The sequence below is a fragment of the Schistocerca gregaria genome, chromosome 2 (genome assembly GCF_023897955.1).
Source record: "Schistocerca gregaria isolate iqSchGreg1 chromosome 2, iqSchGreg1.2, whole genome shotgun sequence".
Lineage (NCBI taxonomy): Eukaryota > Metazoa > Arthropoda > Insecta > Orthoptera > Acrididae > Schistocerca > Schistocerca gregaria.
Genome location: NC_064921.1, coordinates 922,924,847 through 922,950,224, shown reverse-complemented (window position 1 = coordinate 922,950,224; position 25,378 = coordinate 922,924,847). Strand labels below are relative to the sequence as shown.

Sequence of the window (25,378 nt, the reverse complement as noted above, 5' to 3'; positions counted from 1 at the left end):
ATGGTTGACAACACATGGACAACACGTACGACTGCCGGTAAACTAAAATAAGTTTTGGCGGGGACGTTTTACACAATATGCAAACAGCCTAATGGGCCAGATGTGAGAATCGAGATGATTTAATGCGAAAATAAAGATATTTGGACTGAAATACTGAGAGACGTGCAAGATGGTGTGAAGTGTTCAACCCAGCAATTTTAGATTCCGGTGCTGATACTACAGGGATCTCTAAGAATATATATGAACAGCTGTATGATACAGAAGAACTACCTGTCATTCCTGTCAACAGTGAGCATATAATTGGCGCATGTGGGCAGAGAAGTCGTATGTTTCTGCGCACACACTCATTAGATAGATAATTTCGCATACATACTTTGAGGTAGTTGTATTGATTCTTGATTCTTTGATGGATTGAATTTTTGGTAATGATTGGTTGGCAGGAAGAAAATTTAGGATTGACTGTGAAAGAACATGTTTAAGTATTTGTAACTGGAGCGAAGAATTCGAGGCTGATTTCATCCTGTTCGTCGGAAAAAAAGAAGATGCATCTGCACGACTTGGAATTATAATTAGTAAGAAGAAGGTAGATAATGGAACTGAAGCACCACTATATATGAAAGATAAAGGATCCACAGGGAAAGGAGAGGAGATTCGTGATGTCATGGCAAAAGTTCAGCAGAAGAAATGCCAAAAGTTTTACGTGTACATGCCGAAGACTTTTCAAAGTACAACGAGAATAATGAAGGGATGTACATAACAAATAGAAGTGAGACTACACGAACCATCTAAAATTAAGTCATATTCGGTACCGCTAGCGAGAAAACAAGTTCTAGGGAAGGAGAGCAAGCATCGATTAATCAAGATATAATTGAGAGGACCTATAAAGAATATTGCAAGCCAGTACACCCGGTAATTAAGAAGAACGGATGGGCAAGGCTTGCTCTGGAGGCTAGAGCTATGAATCGTATTAATTTGCTTCAGCGTGTTCAGTCCAAAAACACTGAAGGTATTTTGTAGTAGTTTTATGCTTCTTGCATCATCAGCACCCTGGATGTTACAAGCAGCTATTGGCAGCTGAAATGGAAGGAAGAAGCCGAAAGTTCACTGCGTTCTTATACAACTGGTGGTGTTAACGATCCAAACGGATGCTGCTCGGTTTGAGCATTACAACTGCAGCATTTTCTAGAGGTTTGAATGAGATTCTTCGAGAAGAACTACTACAGGATGTGATAGTGCACCCTGACGAAGCTTTGATTGCATCTACATCGAGGTAAGAGCACATAGACCCCTCAGAAAATTATGGGATTCATTTAAGTCAGCTAGTATCATACTCAATCTGCAAACCTCGGAGTTTGCGCGAAAGAAAATACTATTTTTGCGACATATTATCTCGTCAGCGGCATACTGCCAGATCCGAAGAAATTAGAAGCAGTTCAGTATTTTCCAGTGCTAACTTGTGAAAAGCAGCTTCAGTCTTTCCTTGTTTTATTTAGGGTATTACTGTCGGTTTCTAAAGAAACTTTGTCATCACCCGTGTTACTGCCATTAATAAAAAATTCAGTTAGGATGTGAGGGACCGAGCAACAAGGGGCGTTCGACAAGATCAGGAAACAACTTTTGGAAGCACCACTATTGCACCCGCCGGACCTTAATGAATCATTTTATCTTGCGATTGATGTTAGCGAATTTGGACCTGCTGTTCATCGGTGCCTACATTCAGAAGTCTTGTTTTGACAGAGTCAGGAAGCAAATATAAAGTGACTGAGCGAGAAACACATCCCACGGTTTGGAGCTCTGAGAGCTTCTGCTATTTTCTGTTTGGACAACAAACCATCATATGAACTGATCATAAGGCATTATCTTTTCTTATTCACTGTAAATTACTGCATAATTGTCCTGCCATATGGACACTTACTCTACAGGAATACAGTTTCGAGATACAATACATTCTGGTACCTGATCCTTTGTAACGTCTTTAATAAAATTTGGAAGATGTTTCCTCCGAAGCACATGTGTAAATCAAACCAAATTAATTTCACGAGAGAAGTGAAAGGAGATGCCAAAATTCGTTGTTTTTACATAATATAAAAGCAGAGTAAGGGGCAGATGAGGCATTAAAATGGTAAGGATAATTTATTCAGATGAAACATATATTAAAATTTGTCAGGAAATCCTATACCGAAAAACGGACTTGAATTCAGACTCATGGAGGCTTTGCATATCGCAGCATTAATTGGTGTTCTGATGAAATGAATTTACAACAATTTTGTACATTTTGCTACAAAAACGTTTTTATAGCAAATTTCAAAAGCAAGTGATTTTCGGCAACATCTCTCGGGGCGTACTGATTATTAAAGAATGTGACTTACGTCCACAAAGTGTCTACAAACGCCACAATAAGGTTTATACCGCAAAACGTGGGTGAGATAATTGGTTTAGATCTTTTCGGACGTTTTCCTAAGTCTCATGGGAATTTGACGCAAAACTTAGTAACTTTGGAATTATTATCAAAATTTGCTCGCCACCTTCCGCCGAGGTAACAATAAAATCATCGTTAAAAACTGAAGGAAGATAATTTTCTGAACGCCATTCGGCTCCAAATTATTTTGTCGCTTGATAGACCGCAATTTCGTTGTAATGTTAGAAAATTATTATTGAAGGGGGTGGGGGGGATTTGCCACATTCCTTCTTCGAAACTGCCGAATGTACGATGCACGAAGTTGGATGGTTGGTTAAATCATACTGCAGAAGGCAGCACAATAACTAAATTAATAAGTTATATGAATTTTAAGGTGTAATGATTAGCTTAGCGCATGATAGTAGTGGTCTGCCACTGTGCACAATTGTTTCGTGGTAAAGAATCAGACAATATCTACAATGAATTTATTGCTTTTCTGTCACAGAGTGAATCAAACACTGACGAAAGACAGCGTAGCCTGAAAGCTGACGGAGAAATGACACTGGGAAGAAAAAAACAGCACGACGGTTTAGCGAACCTGACGTGTACAAAATGAAAGATTATGTGCAGATACTATCGACTTCAAGGCTTTAGCAGCAAAGGACGAAATTAAGAAGTTTACGCATTATTACCTAGGACCGATTAGGATTCGGAGAACTGTGCATCCCCTTTCCATTGAGTTTGCGGATTTAAGGCGCAAACTACTTTGGACTTCATCTTGTGGAAATAATAAATTTTACCACCTAGCAAAATGGAGATGAATAATATTTTGTTAGCCACCGAACGATTTAGACTGGTTGAGTATTTTTCCCAGTAATGTACGATAAGAAATATGTTGAATGATTTAACAGAGAGTTGTCATTAACAGTTTTCTATGAATGGGTGTCTTTAATGTGTGAATAATGGCAGTATGTTATTGAGTAAATTACTGTGCATTTCAAACTATGTAACGATATATTGTTCTACTGACGTTTATGTGTGACTGTTAATTTTATGATGCAGTGGCGCAAATTTTGTTTTGAAGTGACTCTGTCACGCGTTTTTTTTATTTGTTCGCTAGGTACCGGCTGATGACGCCACGTTATCAGAGAACGCAAGCAACTGGCTCTTGGGAGGTGACGAGCCAATGATGATGATCACCGCTGCATGCGCCTAAGTCGTCTTTTCTTCGTCTACCCCCCCCCCCCCCCCCCCCTCCGCCTACAAGGAGCCTGGTGGGCGTTTCCTTGTATATGCTGTCATGTGCGTCTTCGAGTATGCGTGTGACATGTTTCCAGCGTCAGTATGGTTTATAACAAGCAGAGTATTTATAATAAGCAGAGTACCCGCGTGTGCACTGAAAGAGAGTTATGCGAAAGAGCAACCGAAAAATGAAAATATTTGGATCTGTGAAATGTAAAGGTAAATGTATTCATGTAATTGGACCTGTGCACTGCATACCACGTACCTAATGATGCTCACCCCTCTTATTCTTTTTCCCCGTCTTATTTTAAAAGTTTCTAACGTTAGTGCTGTTTTGGTTATAAACGTTTAAATTTTTGTGCACACCTGTTTTTACAGTGAGACGGCAAAAGTCATGGGATATTTGCTAATATCACGTCGGACCTCCATTTGCCCAACCTAGTGTAGCAACTTCAGTGGCATGGACTCAACAAGTAGTTGGAAGCCCCTGCAGGAATACTGAGCCATGCTGCCTCAACAGCAGTCCACAGCTGCGGAAGATTTACCGCTGCAGCTCCGCCTATGCACTGCTCTTTTATATCTCGTGCACGATACTATCACCGACTGTTTATGTTGATATCGCTACCCATGTCTTTCGTTACCACAGTGTATTTATGTAGGTAGATTTCCATATGGTCATAACAAATGTGAACATTTACTCTGCTTCAGAAAAATCTAATTAATTTTCAAACAGAGTTTTTCATAAGTAATGGAGAACATAGAGTGAGATACGCTGATGAGTTCTTCTGTGAGAAAACCTTTTAATTGCAGCTAGTTGATATCAAAAGACACCTGTCATTCAGCCACTAATTATATTTTTACTAATTGAAACACCCATTTTAAAAGAAAACCACGACATAAAGAATTGTACATTCCAGATATGCCTGTTAACTGAGAGACATTTACTGCTGGTTGTGACAAATATTAATGGTGAATAGTCTTATTTTTATCTTTGTAGAACAATATTTTCACGGTCGTAATACACACCGCAAAAAAAGTTTTCCAACGCCCGGTTCCCAGAACTCCAGAAGACAGACATTGACTGTGGATATTGTATTACAGGCACAGTCCCTTTGACTGTTCGGAGATGTCATGAAACCCGCCCAAAAATATAAACAACCATGCATGAGCAGCGCCTATTAGACGGAGGGGTTCTGACAGCCGATCAGTTCCAGTCATTCCACCAGGAAGGAGGTACACGGCTCATGTTGTCTGTAGTTCAACCATGTCTAGACAGTCAATACCGCGGTTCGATAGTATCCGCATTGTTACTTTGTGCTAGGAAGGGCTCTCAACAAGGGAAGTGTCCAGGCGTCTGGAAGTGAACCAGAGAGATGTTGTTCGGACATGGAGGAGATACAGGGAGACAGGAATTTTCGATGAAACGCCTTGCTCAGACCGCCCAAGGGCTACTTCTATAGTGGATGACCTCTGCCTACGTATTGTGGCTCGGGGAACCCTAATACCAACGCCACCATGTTGAATAATGCCTTTCATGCAGCTACAGGACGTCGTGTTACGACTCAAACTGTGTGCAGTAGGCTGTATGATGCGCAACTTCACTCCCTACGTCCATGGCCAGGTCCATCTTTGCCACTACGAGACCATGCAGCGTGGTACAGATGGGACAAACAACATGCCGGATGGACCGCTCAGGATTGGTATCACATTCTTTTCACCGATGAGTGTTTCATATGCCTTCAACCAGACAATCGTCGGAGACGTGTTTGGAGGCAACACGGTCAGGCTGAACACCTTAGACACACTGTCCAGCAAGTGCAGCAAGGTGCAGGTTACCCGCTGATTTGGGGTGGCATTATGTGGGGCCGACATACGCGGCTTGTGGTCATGGAAGGCGCCGTAACGGCAGCACGATACGTGAATGCTATCATCCAACTTATAGTGCAACCATATCGGCAGCATATTGGCGAGGCATTCATCTTCAGGGAAGACAATTCGCGCCCCCATCGAGGACGTCTTGTGAATGACTTCCTTGAGGATAACGACATCGCTCGACTAGAGTGGCCAGCATGTGCTCTAGACATGAACCGTATCGAATATGCTTGGGATGGATTGAAAAGGGCTGTTTATGGGCAACGTCACCCACTAACCATTCTGAGGGGTCTAGGCTGAATAGCCGTTGACGAATGGAACAGTCTGGACCAAACGAGCCTTGATGAACTTGTGGATAGTATGCCACGATGAACACAGGCATGCATCAATCCAAGAGGACGTGCTACTAGGTATTAGAGGTACCGGTGTGTACAGCAATCTGGACGACCACCGCTGAAGGTCTTGCTGTATGGTAATACAGCATGCAATGTGTGGTTTTCATAAGCAGTAAAAAGGGCGGAAATGATGTTTATGTTGATCTCTATTCCAATTTTCCGTACAGGTTCCGGAACTCTCTGAACCGAAGTGATGCAAAACTTTTTTGAAGTGTGTATGAAGAGTTTGCTGTTAATGTCACAGTCGTTGCAGCTTTGAATACATTTTAATGTGGTTAAAATTAATCCGGAGTGAATATTTTACAAATTCATCAATGTAATTGTATATATTGCTGTTCTGTTGCGTCTTTACCATCTAAAGTGTCGTTTCTTAAGTGATCATTGTCACCTTTACCTAGCTGAAAATATACGACATTTTCTGAGATTCGTTGGTACATGAGGTTTCTGTATCATCACCTTTTGAGGTATTTACTAGCATTTCTAACATCTGGGAGTCAATTTATGGAACTGCTTAATCGCAGTAATTGTAATTTAGGTATATCTGTGTTTGCCGAAGTAAAAATTTAAAGTAATCGCTGCGCAGTGACAACGTTTTGAATAATGTGTGATTGCTATTGCTGAGCTCCAGTGTTTGGTGGCAGTTCGCATCCCTTAGTCGGCAGGCAGAGCGGTGCCGTATGAACTAAGCAGTCGAGTTGAGATTAAGTGTGGCCGGCACTTTCTTGTGCATAAACACCACCATTCGTGACTTTATAAGAATAACTGTTCTTCATAGAACCCAGTATTATCTGCTTCCTCAAAGTATTTATCATTAGACATCAGTCTCCTAAGGAATGGAGCTGAGATATGTAGCGGTATCGACGTAAAAGGGTGCATCTCCCTGGTGCTGTTATATACTTGCTCTTTCAGTGCATATTTATTCTGTTAGGAACGAGCCAACATTAACTAAAACTTCATTGAATAATAATATAACTAGATTTGGTACTCAAGCATTTGGCTAACAACCTTTTTCCGTAAAAAGCTTATTGTTACGAAACACGAAGTTTCCTCGGACGTGAATGGGTGCAATGGAACACGGATAGTGAGAGGGCAAAACGGCCTATGATTTGCAAAGTTTTAATTTTGATTCTTGAAATGTTCAATATATTGACCACAAACCGTCCACACTATTGTCTCAGAAATTAACCGATATATATACTGCAGCTGGTGGCAATAAAAGGGACAAGATTTCTGGGTGAAGGTACTTGACAAACGATGATTTTATGGGGTATGTATAAGTACACACGAATTCGGCACTGGGTTTGTAATAAATGACTAAGTATCAAATACGGTTGAAGAATTTAAAGCTGTTAACAAAGAATATCCAACACAGTATGAAAGGTGGCTACACTGAGTCACAGAGCCAGAGACAGCGCCAAAGAATATTATTCTGCTGCCTCCACTGGCAGCTGCAGCTGGGAAGTTGCTGTGGGCAGTTGTAGTTCTGAGGTAGCCGTACTTGCAGTACTAGTTGTGAGCATGTCGTGTGCAGTTGTTCTGTTGGGCAAGACACCATATGTTATTCGATTGGGGATGTTGTAATGATCAAAGTGTATTTTTCGTCAATATATATGAAGGTAAAGAAATTTCTTCTACTTCAGATGTCCTAAATAACAATGCTTCTTGGTCACAGGTTCAGTCAACAAAGCATCTGGCTCATGTTCTTGTATTAGACTGTAATTCGGATTTCTATATGCAATTATAGTATTTCTGGCTTTTTTAAATTACTTCAGTGTAAATAGTGTTTAAAACATCTTGTCTTATGAGGAAGAACCGTGCCAGATGTGTGCGTTAAATCACACATCCACACACAGAACAGTTACATTAGTGCTTTGTTGTTTCGTAGCTTTTATAGTTGCTGGGGACTCAATTAATTAATTGTGGTAATGGAAATTTTCTTTCCTTCTTTGTTGTTATTCTCTGCAGTCAGATTGCGGACTAATATTATTCATGGCCAACCGGTTACGAGACTGCGTAACCGGACAAACAGCGACAAAAATTAAAATTAATAGCATTCTATATAATTAAGTCCCATGTACGTGTTGACCGCTGTTCGGATCGCGCCTTGGAATTCTTTTGATAGTAAAAATAGCAGACAGAGGTATTGTTGTAGTCATTTGTAGTTTAGTAATTGTTGTCTATATTGCATGTATAGATTTGGTAACTGAACATTTGTAGTTGTCTTGTCATTCTTTTAATGGTATTTTGGCAAAATTTAATTTTTGATGTCTTGTATACGGGTTTCACAATTTTGTGCAATTGTGAAGGTTTTAAGTGTTTGTTAGGCGTGTTTGTCCGGAAGCATTTCGCTTGAATGGTATTGTTGGTGATAAAGTGTCATTTTGTGTTTAATTTTCGTATAGTGACGAGTTTTGTATGTTTTGTAAATGTAAATGATTACGCAATCTATGAAAAAGGCAAAAATGGTGGATAGTCAGAATGACGAAATTGTTAACATGGCTAACTCGCCAACACAGGAGAACAGTATGATGAATAATGTAGTACACAATCAAAAAATTCACAGAATACGAGATTAGCGATGGAAGATTCTGAAATAGTATTGAACACAGATAGCTTTACGGCTATGACGAAGGAAGTTAGTTTTACGGGAAATGTTAGGGCGAAAAGAATTTTGAACCAGTTAATTTGGAGCAGTTGATGGGTGCTATATTAAATTTGGGATCATAGATGGGAACAATGGAAACACGGTTAGACTCACGAATAGGGACATGTTTTAAAAATATGAAAGATGAATTAACGAAAGAAATAAGAGAAAAAGTACATCCTATTTTGAATGCTCAGAATAGTAGATTAATTTCAATAGAAATCAGACAAAAGGAACAGGATAGAGAACAGGAAGAAAGAGATCGCGCGATAGTACAAAAGGTTTCAGAGTTAAATTTACAACGCGCACATGATAAGGAAGAAATATTTGAAAGAATCGAGGAATCTGTACCCAATGACAGAATAAATAACCTAACACAACAGTATGAACAGTTAACTATTAAATGTGTCAATACTGAAACCCGAGTGGCGACACTTACGGAAGACGTAAATAAACAGAAAGAAAAAATAGGTGACTTATTGGAAAGAGCTGAAGAGATTTCAGAAAAATTGACAAATCTTAGATTAAATGGGGAGAGAGATTCAGATGATACAGCTCCATCGCCATTTGTAGAAACCGAAGAGTACCTGAGAAAATAAACATGTTGAAAATCAGTGAAAATTTAATGAACACGTTAAAAGGGAATTTGAGACATTACGAAAGCACGTCAAACAAATTGAAAGCGAAATCGTAGGAAAAGACAGCGGAAGAAATTTAGAATCGCAGATAACAGAGGGCTTCGAAGAAAATAATTTATTTCATTTACGAGATGAGACAAGAGAGCGCCAGGCGCGCGAACTTGACAATAATCGACATTCGGACTGGAACAGACGCGGTAGGTCTTTGTAGCCACGAGGCGCAATCTTTGACTACAAACACTTCTTCACTGTTCGGAAATTTAAGATCTTTCGCAATTCTAAGAATGACATACATCCATGTTCATGGTTAGATCAATTTATGTACGCACTTCCACCAAATTGACCACTAAGTCACAAATTGCAATTTATGTCTGGATATTTAGAAAACGAACCGGCGACGCGGATGCGCGCACTTATTAGAGATTGCAATAATTTAAATGATTTTTATCATGCATTTCTATCGGCAAATTCGTCCTAAAACACGTAAGACAGAGTCAAACATAGTCTTATTTGCAGCGTAATTTTAAACAGTCTGAGTTCCGCACGCCTGCAGAATACTTTGAACACATGATTCGAAAGAATCAATTCCTTTCCAGCCCTTATAGCCCGACTGAATTATTTCGCATTTGTTTAACTCAGCTGCCACAGTCGATAAGACAAATTGCTTTAGCCGGAAGATGTTAAGACGACATTGAGACTTTTAAGACCGTGCTACAAGAACTTCAGTGTGACAACGATGACGGGACTTCTTGTAATTTTTTCAGTAACGGTAATCACAATAGATTTCCAGAGAGAAGGGATAGTGATCGGAACGGACGTTATATGGGTAATTCTGAGAATGACAGGCGAAACAGACAGGACAATAGATACCAGCCTTATGACAGTAACAGACGTTCTAACAGAAATTACACAGACAATTAAAATAACGGAAACTCCTATCTAAATGATCAATCATACGGAAACGGTAATCGGCATCATCAAGACAGAAACAATAGGAATTCTTACTACAGAAATAATCAGGGTAGCAGATATAACAATAATTTCAGAAGTGACAATCGAAATTATACAAGAAGTAGTCATGCAGATAGACAGGAAAATAGAAATTTTAATAACAGACACAACCAAGAATTTACATGTAACAGACAGGAGGGATCTAATTGGCATCCTCCGCGTGACAGAAATTGAGAGAGACTAGTGCAAATCGTAGAAACTGATCCGCGAAATGACGCGAATAATCAAAGACGTGACGCAAACAATCGACAATGACTTGTAGCTTCGGCTTCTGGCAGCAATATAGACGGTTCAGAAAGTAATGACACTACAACTTTACACTACGTACGCCTGGAAGACATAAGAGACATTTTGCTAGATGAAAAGGAAAATAGGGTAGACGCATTTTTACATCCTGTTATTGAAGTATGTGAGGGTAAGAATAAGTTCACCGCGGTTTTAGATTTTGGGAGCCCATTGAATGTTATTAGTGAATCAGTTTTTCCTATATGTGTAAGAACTATTGCTTGTCCTGTGTTACCTGTTTCTAAAACTACAATTCGAGGAGCTATTTCTGGAAAAAGTGTGGAAATCAAACAACAGACCTACTTAAATTTAATTTGTCAATGATATGAATTTTCTGCTAATTTTGTTATTGTTCCATTACTCAGTACACAAATTATATTAAGTATGGAGATTCGTAACACACGTAAGGCAATTTTAAACTTTAAGGAAGGAAGTGTGAACTTGACTGTTGCCGGTATGCCGAGATGTTTGAAATTTTTCGAGTGTTTAGCGAAATCTGAATCAGACACAAAATGTTTAAGATTTCTTACTTCTGATGTTTTCGCTGAGCATTATGACGAAAATGTGTTCATTAATGACAACGACAACAGATACAGAGATGCGATGGATGATATTATTAATAGCGAAGAATTAATTAATCAAAAGGTTAAGAGAGCTGAGGTGCCAGATGACGTTGCAAGAGAAGAACTGCACCAAATTTTGACGTCACGTGCTACAGTATTTAGTCATCTACAGGAACTATTTAAGGCTTTCAATATTTATTTAAAGTAAAAGAACACATACCATTTCGAGGAAAAACGTACGCTATTCCGTTGGCTTACAGAGACAAGGTTAAGAATGAACTTCAATACATGTTAGATCAAGGCCTCATCGAGCCAGCAGTCAGTCCTTATACCAGCCCATTACACATCGTTCTTAAAAAGGTTGGGTCAATTCGTTTGGTTCTGGATTCCAGACAGATAAATAATATCATCATTCCTGAAACTGACCGTCCACAAAATTTAGATGAACTTCTTCAACGTTTCCACGGAATTAAAGTTTTATCCACAATTGATATGCGCGCAAGTTTTGGCAAATAGAACTCCACCGTGATTGTAGAAAATACACTGCCTTTTTAGCCTTTGGTAACTGTTATCCATTTCGGAAATTACCGTTTGGACTTACTGTAACTTCAGCAGCACTCATTCGTAGCTTAAATGAAATTTTACCTGTTTATCTTCGTGACAATATTACTTCATATGTTGACGATATTCTTATTGCTAAACGTTCATAGAGTGAGCACCACAAAATTTTGGATTCATTATTACGTATTTTTGCAAGAGTTGCCATTACAGTGAACTTGGAAAGATCTGAATTTGGTCGTTCTCAGCTGAAATTTCTTGGTCATATTATTTCTACAGAAGGTATTCTTCCTGGTCCAGAGAAAATAGACGCTATTCGTAATTATACTGTTCCTACTAAAAAACGTGATGTTCGTAGTTTCCTTGGTGTCTGTAATTTTCTTCGACGCTTTGTTAGATTGGATAATTTTGCTACACCTCGTTTGTGTGAACTATCTGGAAAGAATTCTAATTGATGTTGGGATGAGGAAGCTCAATCAGAATTTGAACAACTCTGTGATGCTTTAGTTGCTGCTCCACTTCTTTCACATTCGGATTTATCTAAAGATTTTTGTTTGACGACAGACTCATCATACAAAGGCCTAGGTGCACACCTATTTCAAGAGATAGAAGAAAATGGCATTGTAGTACCGGAAACTATTGCATTTGGAAGTCGTGTTCTCTCTAAATCAGAAAAGAATTATTCGATTACGGAACTTGAAGCCTTGGCTGTTGTTTGGGGTTTCACAAAATTTCGCATATTTTTGTATGGCAGACGTACTAAGGTTTACACCGATCATCGAGCTCTGGAATTTCTTATGTCAACAAAATTAACTCATGGAAGTTTGTCACGATGGGTGCTGTATCTACAGGAATTTGACTTTAGTATTGTTTACATACAGGGTTCTTCAAATATTATTGCTGATGTTTTATCACGTGCACCTCTTGGTTTGAAACAAAGTGCTGAGGAGGACTGTAAAAAAAAATTATTGTTTGATGTATATTCAAGGTGCTGCGTTTGAAAATTTTATTTCGTCTTCGCTCCAGGACATCGCTAAGGAGCAAAACAAGGATCCAATCTGGAAGGATATTAAGGAGAAGTTGAGGAGGAAGGAAAGCGTAGAGATTAGACAGTATTATTTAGTTCGGAATGATATTCTTTTTAAACGAAAATCGGTCGACAACTCTGTTTGATTAGTTTGCATTCCTGATGAGTGGGTTATAAATTGATTTGGTATACACATTTCAGTTATGCATACTTTAGTCCAAGAAAATGCTTTCATATATTACGAGAAAATTGCTACTTCAGTAATATGGAAAAACGTATTCAATCTGTTCTTGCCAAATGCAAATTATGTCAGAAGGCTAAGCCGCCAACTATTTCTCACAGAGCACCGTTGTTTCCTATCATTCCAGCGAAATTAAAGGACATGGCTGCAGTCGATTTGTTCGGTCCAGTGGTTCGTTCTACTAATGGTTTTGCGTACATTTTGGTAGCAGTGGAATTGACATCAAAATATATGTGTTTTACACCTTTACGCAAAGCAACAGCTCGTTCAGTATCTAATGCTTTCATCAAACATTTTCTTAAAGAAGTGGGTCATGTTGATAAAATTATATCACATAATGGATCACAGTTTCGCTCTGCGGCTGCTAGAAGAGAGAAATCAGCTAAACGTCCTGGTCGTTTAAAAACCTTGTCAGTTGGTCAAAAGGTGTTAATTAAGTCTCATTGTTTGTCTCACAAAGGAAAGGGCTTGTGTAGCAAATTTTTTCTGCTTTATAACGGTCCATATAGAATTCGTAAAATTATTCATGATAATACTGTCGAAGTAGAAACTCTTAAATCACGGGGCTCTAAAGGAATCCGTCATATATGGAACGTAATTTTTTTTTTGGAATGACATACTTTTGAGAAACTACCAGTTATACGTATAACATGGAGAGTACAAGGATACCGCGCCGTGTTCTGGCGGCGGCACATACTCAAAGCAACAGTCAAGTCTGCGCGCCGCACAAGGCAGTCGTTGACCGCAAACAATTACTTCCTACGTCACGCGTACCTACAGCTGATCGAGCGCTCAGTGCGAATGCACTGACAGCCGTAAACAAATACACAGTCTAATTTCTCTGATTAAATTCAGTATAAAGCTATAGTGACTTGATAAATTATGTTATTACAGTTCAGTATTTTTCGGGATACGGTTTCATAAAATATTTAGGAACTTCAGGTAATTTCTGTGCATGTCCGACGTTAAGAGGACTTGCTATCGAGAAAATTCTAGGAAGAATGTAATTTCGAAGAAGGAAGTAATAAACTGAAAAGGTAACTATTAATTAAGTTTATTATTCAGGTAACATATTTCTACTTAGGTGTGTACTTTATATGTAATTTGCTGCTCGCGATTACGTGATTTATAACTTGTGCTAGATTTTATGTTCTTTTAATTTACTTGTGAAGCGACGTGCTTGCGTACATTTGCTGATTTTGACAAGGTTTTATTAATGAACAGGGTTGTTACTTATGTATATTATGCATTGCTTGGTTGCTATGCTCTTTCACTGATGTCATAATTTTTATTATGTGCCTGTGGTGCTTATTTATTTAAATTATAATTGTCACCTGATTAGTCCTGCTGATATGGTTATGTATGTAATTAATACTTTGTGATTTATCTGCTTGGGTCTTCATGTTTACTTATTAAGATTACATATGAACAATTATTTGCTTATGCTGATATGATGCTAATGACCTGTTTATTATGTAAGATATATATTTGCTGCTTTGCGTATGGATTGCATATTTACACATTTCTGTTTTGTTGTCATAACTACTCTTTAATTTGGTATATAGAAATGCTGATATGCTGTGTTCAAACATGGAGTTTGGGTCACACTATGGTATTAATTATAGATTGTTGTCTTGGCAGAGCCTCGTTGTAGGGATTGTGCTACATCCACTTGTTGACATTCTGTTGTCTACTGGTATATTTAGTCGCTATTGCATGTTTTGCTTACGCTCAGTGCTTTATATTTTAAGATAAGAAAATGAACTGTTATAATTCTGCGAACGACATTGGTACAAGAAACTTCATTGAAGTCACATGAGCTGGAGGTTTTATGGAAGCTGTATAAATTTATGCTAATAGGAAGGAAGCTAACGACATGACATACCAACACTAGGTTTAGACCATTGATAGTTACTACACTGAATTCTTTGTGGGCAATTGAAGTAGCAAGTGACACTTGACACAAGAAATACTCCACATGTTTGCTTCTGTTTTGCAATGATTCTTGAAGTGAAATATTACGATCATTCACACTTTGTACTTGTACTTACGTACTGAAAGTTATTCATACTAAAGGCTGTTGGAGGTCATGTATGCATTTCTTTTTTTTAATGATGGACAATGTAACCAAAATGTATTTTATAATTCATAATGAGTAGAAGATTTAGGTCAGATGGATTACATGGAGGTTGTGTGTGGACATGATGTCTTTGGATTGTATGGGATGATGAATTTGAAGTTTGCACTGAGATTTTATCTGTACTTGTTCGAGGAGACTGACTAGAGGAAAGAGCTGTTATGGAAGTGATATGATATTGATATATGTATCGACGTATTGAAGAGGTATTATTGAGGTATTGAGATTGTGTGATGTTGATGATTATTGGAGCTTTGGTGGACAAGAGATAAGGTAAATAAGAAAGTATTTGCATATCATGGCACACTGACAGTGGTTCAGAAAATGTTGGATTGGCAAACATTGGTCTTGACATGATGACTATCACATTGACTAACTATTACTGACTCTCATACACATACCACTACTACTTCATACACATATTGAGCCTCAAATTATGACAGAATTGCATTTACACAGTTAACACTATTCAATTACACAGTTGTACTTAAATGTGGATGAAAGATGAGTGAGCGTATTTTGTATGTTTTCTTTTCCTAATCTCAAATAATTGGTACCGACCTATCCCCTAAATATTATTTTACTTGCTTGTTGTGGCCTTTACTGACACCCATAAATATTATACGTTTACTGATATTTGTGTATTTGTAATAGTTAATGTTACAATTATCTGATGTCATTTGTGTGTTTATTATAATTTGTATGTTAAGTGTAAGAGCATTGATAATATTTTTGTAAAAGCAATTTTGTGTGCATTCAAGCTGTTTTTCGAGCTTACACGTATTAACATTGGTGAGTGCCACTTGGAAATGTTTAATTTCTGCTGAAAAACCCTGATGAACTGTCTAATTAGTGATAGTGAGTGGACTGTTACCTGCACTTGTTTAACATTGATGGGTGCCACTTGGAAATGTTTAATTACTGCTCATGAACTCTGATGAACTGTTTAATTAGTGATAGTGAATATTATGGACTTTTACCTGCACTTGTTGAACATTGATGGGTGCCACTTGGAAATGTTTAATTACTGCTGATATACTCTGATGAACTGTCTGATAAGTGATAGTTAATATTATGCACTGTTAACTGCACTTGTTAAATGTAATGGGTGGCACCTGGAAATGTTTAATTTCTGCTGATAAACTCTAGTGAACTGTTTGATTAGTGATAGTAGATATTATGGACTGTTACCTGCACTTGCTCACCATTGATGGGTGCCACTTGGAAATGTTTAATTATTGCTGATTAACTCTGATGAACTGTCTAATTATTGGTAGTAAATATTATGGACTGTTACCTACACTTGTTCAACATGATGGGTGCCACTGATGGAACTGCTTCTAATGAAATGATGTCACTTGTTGGTGTCTACACCTGTTCAACATTGCTGGATGCCACTAATGGAACTGCTTCTACTGAGATAATGTCAGTTGTTGCTGTCTGCACCTGTTCAACATTGCTGGGTGCCACGAATGGAACTGCTTCTACCGAAATAATGTTACTTGTTGCTGTCTGCACCTGTTCAACAGTGCTGAGTGCCACTGATGGAACTGCTTCTACTGAAATGATGTCACTTGTTGGTGTCTGCACCTGTTCAACATTACTGGGTGCCACTGATGGACTGCTTCTACTGAAATGATGTCACTTATTGGTTTCTGCACCTGTTGAACATTGCTGGGTGTCACTAATGAAACTGCTTCTACTGAGATAATGTCACTTGTTGGTGTCTGCGCCTGCTCGCCATTTTTGGGTGCTACTGTTGGAGCTGTTTAAATACTGCTGATGAAATGTTATGAAACTGCTATTAGCACCTGTTGACCATTGCTGGGTGCTACTGTTGGAACTGTCAACTATTCTGAGGAATGCTATTTGTTTATTGAACTATTGAAAGGATTTTATGTGAATATTTGTATAAACTTATTTACTGTGTATGAAATATCATGAGCCTCTTTCCTGCACCTTTTCGTCTTTGCTGGTGCCATTGATTGAATTATACTTGTGTAAACTATCGTGTAAAATCACATGTATGAAAGCATTTGTGTTCCTTACTGTATTTTATATATTAGGTTATTGAAGGGTTAGTGCTAAGCTAAAATTTATTTAGTTATGTGGTATTTACTTATTTAATTTGATTTTTTATTTTTGTCTGTATTTTTTTTGATGAATTTGGTGGAATTTTCACCACCAATGCTGGCAAAAATACCATCAAATTCTAGCCTGTGGAGGAGGAGCATATGAAAGGTGGCTACACTGAGTCACAGCGCCAGAGATAGCGCCAAAGAGTATTATTCAGCCACCTCCACTGCCAGTGCTTGTTGAGAAGTTACTGTGGGCAGTTGTAGTTCTGAGGTAGCCGTAGTTGCAGTACTAGTTGTGAGCATGTCGTGTGTAGTTGTTCTGTTGGGAAAGACACCATATGTTATTTGATTGGGGATGTTGTAATGATCAAAGTGTATTTTTCGTCAATATATATGAAGGTAAAGAAAGTTTTTTATTTCAGATGTCCTAAATAACAATGCTTCTTGGTCACAGGTTCAGTCAACAAATCATCTGGCTCATGTTCTTGTATTAGACTGTAATTCTCGTTTCCATATGCAATTACAGTGTTTCTGGTTTTTCTTAATTACTTCAGTGTAAATGGTGTTGAAAATATCTTGTCTTATTGAGGAAGAACCGTGCCAGATGTGTACGTTGAATCACACTTCCACACACAGAACAGTTACATTAGTGCTTTGTTGTTTCGTAGCTTTTATAGTTGCTGGGACTTAATTAATTTATTGTGTTAACGGAAATTTTCTTTCATTTTTTGTTGTTATTCTCTGCAGTCAGATTGCATACTAATATTAATCAGGACCAACCGGTTACGAGACTGCGTAACTGGACAAACAGCGACAAAAATTAAAATTATTATTATTCAATATAATTAAGCCCCATGCAAGTATTCGGAGAACAATTGTCAGACATCACATTTATGAATGCTCAGACCCCCGACAGAAGATATGCAGAAGAAGAAAAGAAAGAGTTCTATGACCAATATAACGAACAGCTGAGTGAAAGCCAACTATAAATATTAACATAGTAATGGGTGATATTTGTAAAAAGCAGGAAAATAAGAATTCTATGTATCAACTATAGGAAGACACAGATTGCTTTAGGAGATCATTGAGGATGGGTAGACGATGATCGAATTAGCTATCTCAAAGAGCCTGAAGATAATTTCGACTTACGTCGAACAGAGTAGAATACGTAATGGAACGTAATGCTCAACGGATGGAAGAACTACCATCTACATAGATCACATATTGGTGGACAAGCGCTATAGTTGTTTAGTCATGGGCGTCAGGTGGTAGAGGGGAGCCGACCTTGCATCAAAACACTTCCTCACTGTGTGTAAACTTAAGATACCTATGTTCATAAGAACAAGAAGGGGACACTAGAAACAGCTTTTGATGTTGAGAAATAGTGAGACAGAGCAGTTAGAGCACAGTATGCTATCAGTGATATACGTTTTTGGAGACATAGAAAAATCCGGAACCTAGCGAGGACATGGATGAAAAATGGAAAGAAATAAATTCCATGGAACTAAGTGTAGTGAAGCATACTTTGGGAAGAGAGAGGAGAAAACTGTTCAACGAGAATGAGCAGAAAAGGGAACATTTTCCCAACATCAGAAGGCGGATGAAGCGAATCCTGATAACAGAGAGGAAAATATATCTAACCATTTTTCTCGAACAAGTTGAGGGAGAATTCCACAACAAGAATTCCAGACAAGTTTTTCAGAGCATCAAAAATCGGAAGCGTAGACTTCACAGCCAAATTTTTTCAATAAAGAGAAAAACGGAAATTTGATAAATAACTAGGAAAGAATTGTAGAAGGATGGGGAGAACACTTCTTAGAACTGAGACCCAGATGAAGATACCACCTGAAAACGTAACGGACGAAAGGAAAGAGGAAGACGAATGGGAAGGGACTGAAAAATAGGTGAAGATTGCAATCAAAAGACTCAGAAACAACAAAGCCGCTGGAGAGAACAAAGTAAACAAAGAATTAACTAAAGTGGGAGGAGAGAGCTTTCACTTAGAGATGTATAGACTGATCCAGTTGTTTTGAAAGAATGAAACTTTGCCAGAAGAATGACAAATGGCCGTAGTATTCCTGATATACCGTGATCCCGCAAAGTCTCTCTGCTGCGGTGTGCCTAGCATGTCTCGCCTCGAAGGGTGTGTAATATTGGAAGCACAGTCGGGTCTCGCCTGCACGTGTTCCTTGGAAGCGCAGTGATAGGTTGGGGGTAGTAGTGTTGCGTGTGTGTTGCCGCTATTACTTGTATTACTGTATAGTCCTTGTGTAGGCTGAGAGTAGTGAGATTGATTAATACTGCAGAGACAGCGTTTTTAAGTGGAAGAGATTTTCCGTGAACGAGGAAGCTTTATGGAGCATGTGCGGCGGCAATTAAGATTGCGTTTTCCTGCTTCGAGATGTTGACATCGTAAGACTGCACGTAATTTAATTGGCAAATTCCAGACAACAGTTGCGCTTCACGATGCATCGCGAACTGGTGGGCCCATGTTTTTAACAGAACGGAAGCTGTACAACATTTTGTGCTACAGACAGCTTCTACACTTCTGCACCTATTTCATGACAACAAAAGAGATTCGATGTTTCACGTACGGCAACTCAACACAGAACAGAGACAAAGAACACATGTTTGGCAAACAGACTATGACTTGTTACAGACTACATGACGACTGAACGGTGACTGATTCATTTTATACGGATTTAGATCGGTAGATGAAACATGAGCTTCTGGTATGTTCTAGAAGCTGTCAGTAATTAAATTAATAACTGCAGCAACTGTCTATTTCTAAGTTTCTGAACAATCTAAAGAATACTCACTCTTTGATATTGAGAAAAATATAAGGAGAAAAATAGTGACGTAGATTATTTTAAATAACTATGAAATATAAAGTTGAAATTATAAACTGCACCATGTGTACAAGAAAACAAATATTACCTTTTTACAAATTACAAAGGTATTTATGGAAAAGTTGAGCGTTCTTATTTAGTGAATATAAAAAAATTATGAAACTTCCAGGAAAACTACGTAAATTACACTCGGAAAATTCGAAATATGTGGCATTTTTTGTATCTCATGTAATGGAGTCTGTAGGATAACTAATTGTTGTGGCCAAACTCTAACGTTTGAATATACTGTGGAATAATTTGACAAAATTGGAAATTTCATAAAAATTTTTGTATAATGTATAATCCAATAGCCACACAACCAAATTCTATATATGCTATTGGTGTGAACATAGCTAAAAAAGAGAGATGGGACCGCCAGTTTCGTTAAGCTGGAATGGTGGTTCAAACTCCGGTTGACATGGGAATCCCGTGATCTTCTGTCTTATAATGGATGTTAAACTAAATGTATAACCAAGATCGAATCCTACAAAGTGAAGACGAAGAGAGGCGTATTAGTATTAAAGAGAGCTAAATAAAGGCATGCTGTTTCTCATCTACTGTGTTTAGCAAGTTAAATGAGCAGTGACGTACATAAAAAAGTTTCAGAAGTGTGGTTAAAATTCAGGATGGAAGGTTATTAATGATAAGGTACTCTGATGACACGTCAGCCTTTATGAAAGTGAGTAAGAGTTAGCATGTCTGTTGAGTGAAGTAAACGGTTTAGACAGCATAAAAATGGACTGAGAAAGGTGAAAGCGTTGGAGAATTAGAGAAACGAGTTTGGCCGAAATTTCACACCACAGCTGATGACCATGTAGCTAAACCAGTGAAGCGTTTTTGCTACCCTGGAAGTAATGTGACAAATGAGGGACGAAGCAAAGTTGACGTAACACGCAGATAGACAAAGAAGGAATTTCTCGCCTAAACCTCTTAACATAAGTTTGGGATGTACGTCTAAATTGCAGCTTTCTATGGAAGTTAATACGAATTATGGGATCGCGGGTAAAGAAGAGAATGGAAGAGTTTGACATGTAGGGTGTAGAGTAAACGTAAGTAGAGTGATCAGGCCAAAAATGAAGTTATCCAAAGAATCTATGAGAGAAACAATATGTTGAAACATTAACCAGAAAAAGGATCCGGGTGATAGGCCGTGCGTTCACACGCTATCAGTGCTTCCCAACCTGGGGATAATGATCCCTGAGGGGTAAAATGAAATTTTCTAAGTGTGAAAACAATACGGCTCGACAGTGCTTTTATCACGTGACTAAATTATTTTCAAAAGATCGTTACTATTACCACTGCTTTACAGAGTGTTCCAAAATTCCCGTTACAGCCCTCTAGGACTTGTAGAGGAGAGTGAGTGCATAGTATTCTGAACAGGAACCCATGCCCTGAAAAATATCGTTTCCGTGCTGCAGCCGTTTGAAAACAAGTTGCTAGATACATATGCAACAGGGTATTCATGGGAGGGGGGGGGGGGGATGCTTACGTCAGTCTCGGCTGATGTCATTTGACATCTGTCCAATATGTGTGATCTGATTCGAGCTTCATTAACTTGTCTTTGAGTATTAGAATACGCTGATATGATCTTTCTGTATGACGAAGATGAAAGTGATTCAAGAGATGGTCGTCGCATTTATCACGATCGTTATCCACAGCATCGGACTCCATCGCATAAATTTTTGACGTAATTACGCAACAGATTCGAGACATGGGTACCTTTATGGTTAGTAGGAGTGACCGTGGTGCTCCAAACACGTGTCGTATATTCTAACTAGAAGAGCGTTTTCGAAAACTGATCACGTTCCCTGTTTTTCTTTGGCTGTTAGTGAGTGAAATTGAAAAGCAAGTGATGCGCTGGGTCACGCTCAATATATTACTTGTAAAAGTGGTCGCATTACCAACATGTTATCTGATGCTTGTTGTACGGGAACGGTACCTTTCGGGACATAGGTTAATGTTCAAAATATTATGTGTTCACTCCCCTCTACAAGACCAACAAGTTTGTAACGGGAATTTCCGAACACCCTGAATACTGAATACGTAAATGATCAAAAATCACCTTTGCTTCTCAAATATCAGAATCAACGCATGACATAATGTGGAGAATGTATGAACAAAAGTATCCTCACGTAGTCCACCAACGACGTACTTCGCACCATGCATCTGCGACACAGAGCGACGTACACGTCACAGATGATTAAATGTCTCTTGAAAATAATTTCTCACATTGTAGGCATTTCCAGCAATGGAAAAGAAACTGGTTTGTTATTCACTTCACAGCATATATGCGAACTAAGTGACAGCACAACATATCAGTTACTGTGACTACTGCATTGGTGTATTACGTATACTGTATTATTATAATTAAAACAATAATAAGGATATTGTTAGTGACAATGGTCAGACACGAAGCTTCTGCAGTCTGAAGCTTTCAATTTCTGTCTCTTCATAAGTAAACTTGCGATGTATTCATTACAGTCTTTCAGATATAATGTAAAAAATTGCTCTATCACTGCGGTTTCTGCTAATTCGCCCGATAACACCTAAGTTTGTTGTTACCTGTTCCACATTTAATTGGAAGTGGGAGAAAAACCAGTTGCATTTAGAAATCGTAAACCATGTATACAATGTTACTTGCTCACGAAATCTTATCTTAAGAGGAGAACTTCCGTTTAGGATGAAGACTCAATGTATTCATCACAGCGTCAACATTCCATGAACTGTTTTAAATGTATCTTGGGACCTGAAATCAGATTTGTAAAATTTCTAGGCAGTTTTGCAAATGCTCCATGATTCCGCATCAAGGAATCAGTGACAAAAAGTATGTGGATCTATATGCGGACACGTTTGGACTTCTGCTCCAGACAGTGGATAATATTCTTATATTGTCACTTATCGTCATAAAGGCAATTCTGGAACAAGTTTAATGGTGTAATTGAACGTACTATGAACATTATAATGGTTCAAATGGCTCTTAGCACTATGCGACTTAACTTCTGAGGTCATTAGTCGCCTAGAACTTAGAACTAATTAAACCTAACTAACCTAAGGACATCACACACATCCGTGCCCGAGGTAGGATTCGAACCTGCTCCAGACTGTAGCGCCTAGAACCGCACGGCCACTCCAGCCGGCGAACATTATTAACATGAGATGTAGTGATGTCCATTGATTCTTCGGTAGCTGCATGGTAGGCCCCTTTTATATTTAGATAAAACAAATAAATTTGAATGTTGTGCTATAAAACATCCACATATTTGTGCGTTTCATATGTAGTGTTTAACAACTAATGTGACACACTTAATTCTCCAGCTGAGCCATCCAAAATACCTGTAAAATTAAATGAGGAACATATTGCACTATCTAACTGAATATGATAAATGTTTTAAGACAAGGATGAAAAAGTTCTAAAACTACATAGAGTTTATCATAAAATAATGAATAAAAATGAGGGAAATGTCAGTAACATAGCCGGCCGCTGTGGCCGAGCTGTTGTAGGCGCTTCATTCCGGAACCGCGCTGCTGCTACGGTCTCAGGTTCGAATCGTGCCTCGGGCATGGATGTGTGTGATGTCCTTAGGTGGATTAGGTTTAAGTAGTTCTAAGTCTAGGGGACTGATGGCCTGAGATGTTAAGTCCCTAAGTGCTTAGAGCCATTTGAGCCATTTCTCCCATTTTCACAATAGCATACCGAATAATGATATAATAGAGAATACAGGCAATAAAAGGATAGCATAAGAAAGAATTATCAGGCGGATATATCACGTAGATACCAAGTTCATTTTACTGTAGCGGCAAAAGCCGATATGTCTCAGAAAAAACGATGATTACTCACTGTTGAACATTGATTACTCTTCGTTTTTACCACCGTTTAGTGTCCTATGTACATATGACAACAGCAACAGTGGTTTAAATCGAGTCAGAATTTTTGTGTCATTTCTTTATCCATCACATCGCCACTATATTGTGCTTTAAGACATTATAAACTGCTAGCCGTGAGTACATATTAGCTGTGTAGGTGAACGATATTTTATAGATTTCAAATGTTACATCGGTATGAGCATCTACAAACAGAATTACCGCGAAGAAAAATTGCAACAACTTACGGCTGCCCGGTATTATTCAGTTTTGGGTTTCAGTCTTTTAAAGGAAACGTTGTGCACACACTGAGCACGTCTTTGATCTTATATTCGTCTACTGCGTGAAAGATCCAAGTCGTTTAGGGTCTCCGAAAACGAGCGTCGTCTTGCTTCCGCGGCATAGGAGCACGAAGGAATACGCCTTTGGCCGCCGGCTCCATATTTTACTGCTGCGCCGTTTGATCTTCCGCCTAAGTCACGTCGGTATCTGTTTGCACGTCATATGGTCGATGTCAGAAATTGTGTTTACGTTTGACATGAGAGAACTCATCGATGGTATAAAGGTCCAACGATAGCCATCAGGGAGCGGGATAGGTTTACCACGGAAAAGGCAGCCTACAGAAGATACAATAGGCGGCAGCTGAGCGTGGTACAAACGATGAAGAGCAATTACAGCAAAGCAATGTGAAACACAGGAGGGATAGATCAGAACCACGGAGAGTAAGATATATTCGTTCTGTCGCGTTTGTTACCGTAGCAACGAGAGATCGTTTATTTTGTGAGTGATTAAAGGAAGCTGTACAAACGTGTCAATATAATATCAACCAAATAACAGAAATTTTCTGCTTACGAAATGTAAGTTAAACAGACGAGCTTAGTTGAGTGACGTACATGTAGTGCCGGTTACACAATTCTGTCACCACCTGTGTAATTCATCTACATTAATCGTGAGCTAGTACCACACTCCTAAGCCTGCAGTCATTTGTACAACAGTCTTTCTGAAACCAACAACTCGGTTGTTCTTCGAAGTACTAGCAATTATGGATGTAAGACTGATTTGTGTATTGCCCACGATTATATTGATGAGTTGCGCTGATTCCGCGCTACAGATGAAGCACAACGCCGTCCCATTTGACCTGATGCTCCGGGAAATGACAGTGGACATTCTGACTGAATATTTCTACAATTTCACGTGCGTCGCGTCAGTATCGGACTCGCCAGACATACTATTGGACTTGGTCACGCCGCTGACGACCACAGTGCGAGTCACAGTGGAAGGCTCTGACGACGCCATGCTGGTGTCTGCGTTGGACGCCAACTGCCTGGGCGTCGTGGTGCGCTGTCGCGACGCCGCTGGCGTCGTCGGTGCCCTGCTGAAAGCGTCGCGCCGTGCCACGCGCCGCGCCAACAGGCGCCTGCTGGTGCTGCCAACATCCAAGATCCAACCTGTCGACACGGACTCGCTATTCGCCTTGACAGACATCAAGCTTGCGCCCGACACTCTGGTGGCCAGACTGTTGGACGATGGAGTTAGGTAA

The 25,378-nt window shown here is 38.9% G+C and overlaps 1 protein-coding gene across 1 annotated transcript in view; it reads left to right on the top strand.

Moving 5' to 3' along the window:
* Window positions 1-25,378, top strand: part of LOC126336052 (glutamate receptor 1-like) — a 146,204-nt gene extending 120,826 nt beyond the window's left edge. The window contains exon 8 of the mRNA XM_049999532.1: window positions 24,950-25,378. Within this exon, the coding sequence (XP_049855489.1) occupies window positions 24,950-25,378 (429 nt within the window). The remainder of the gene's footprint in view (window positions 1-24,949) is intronic.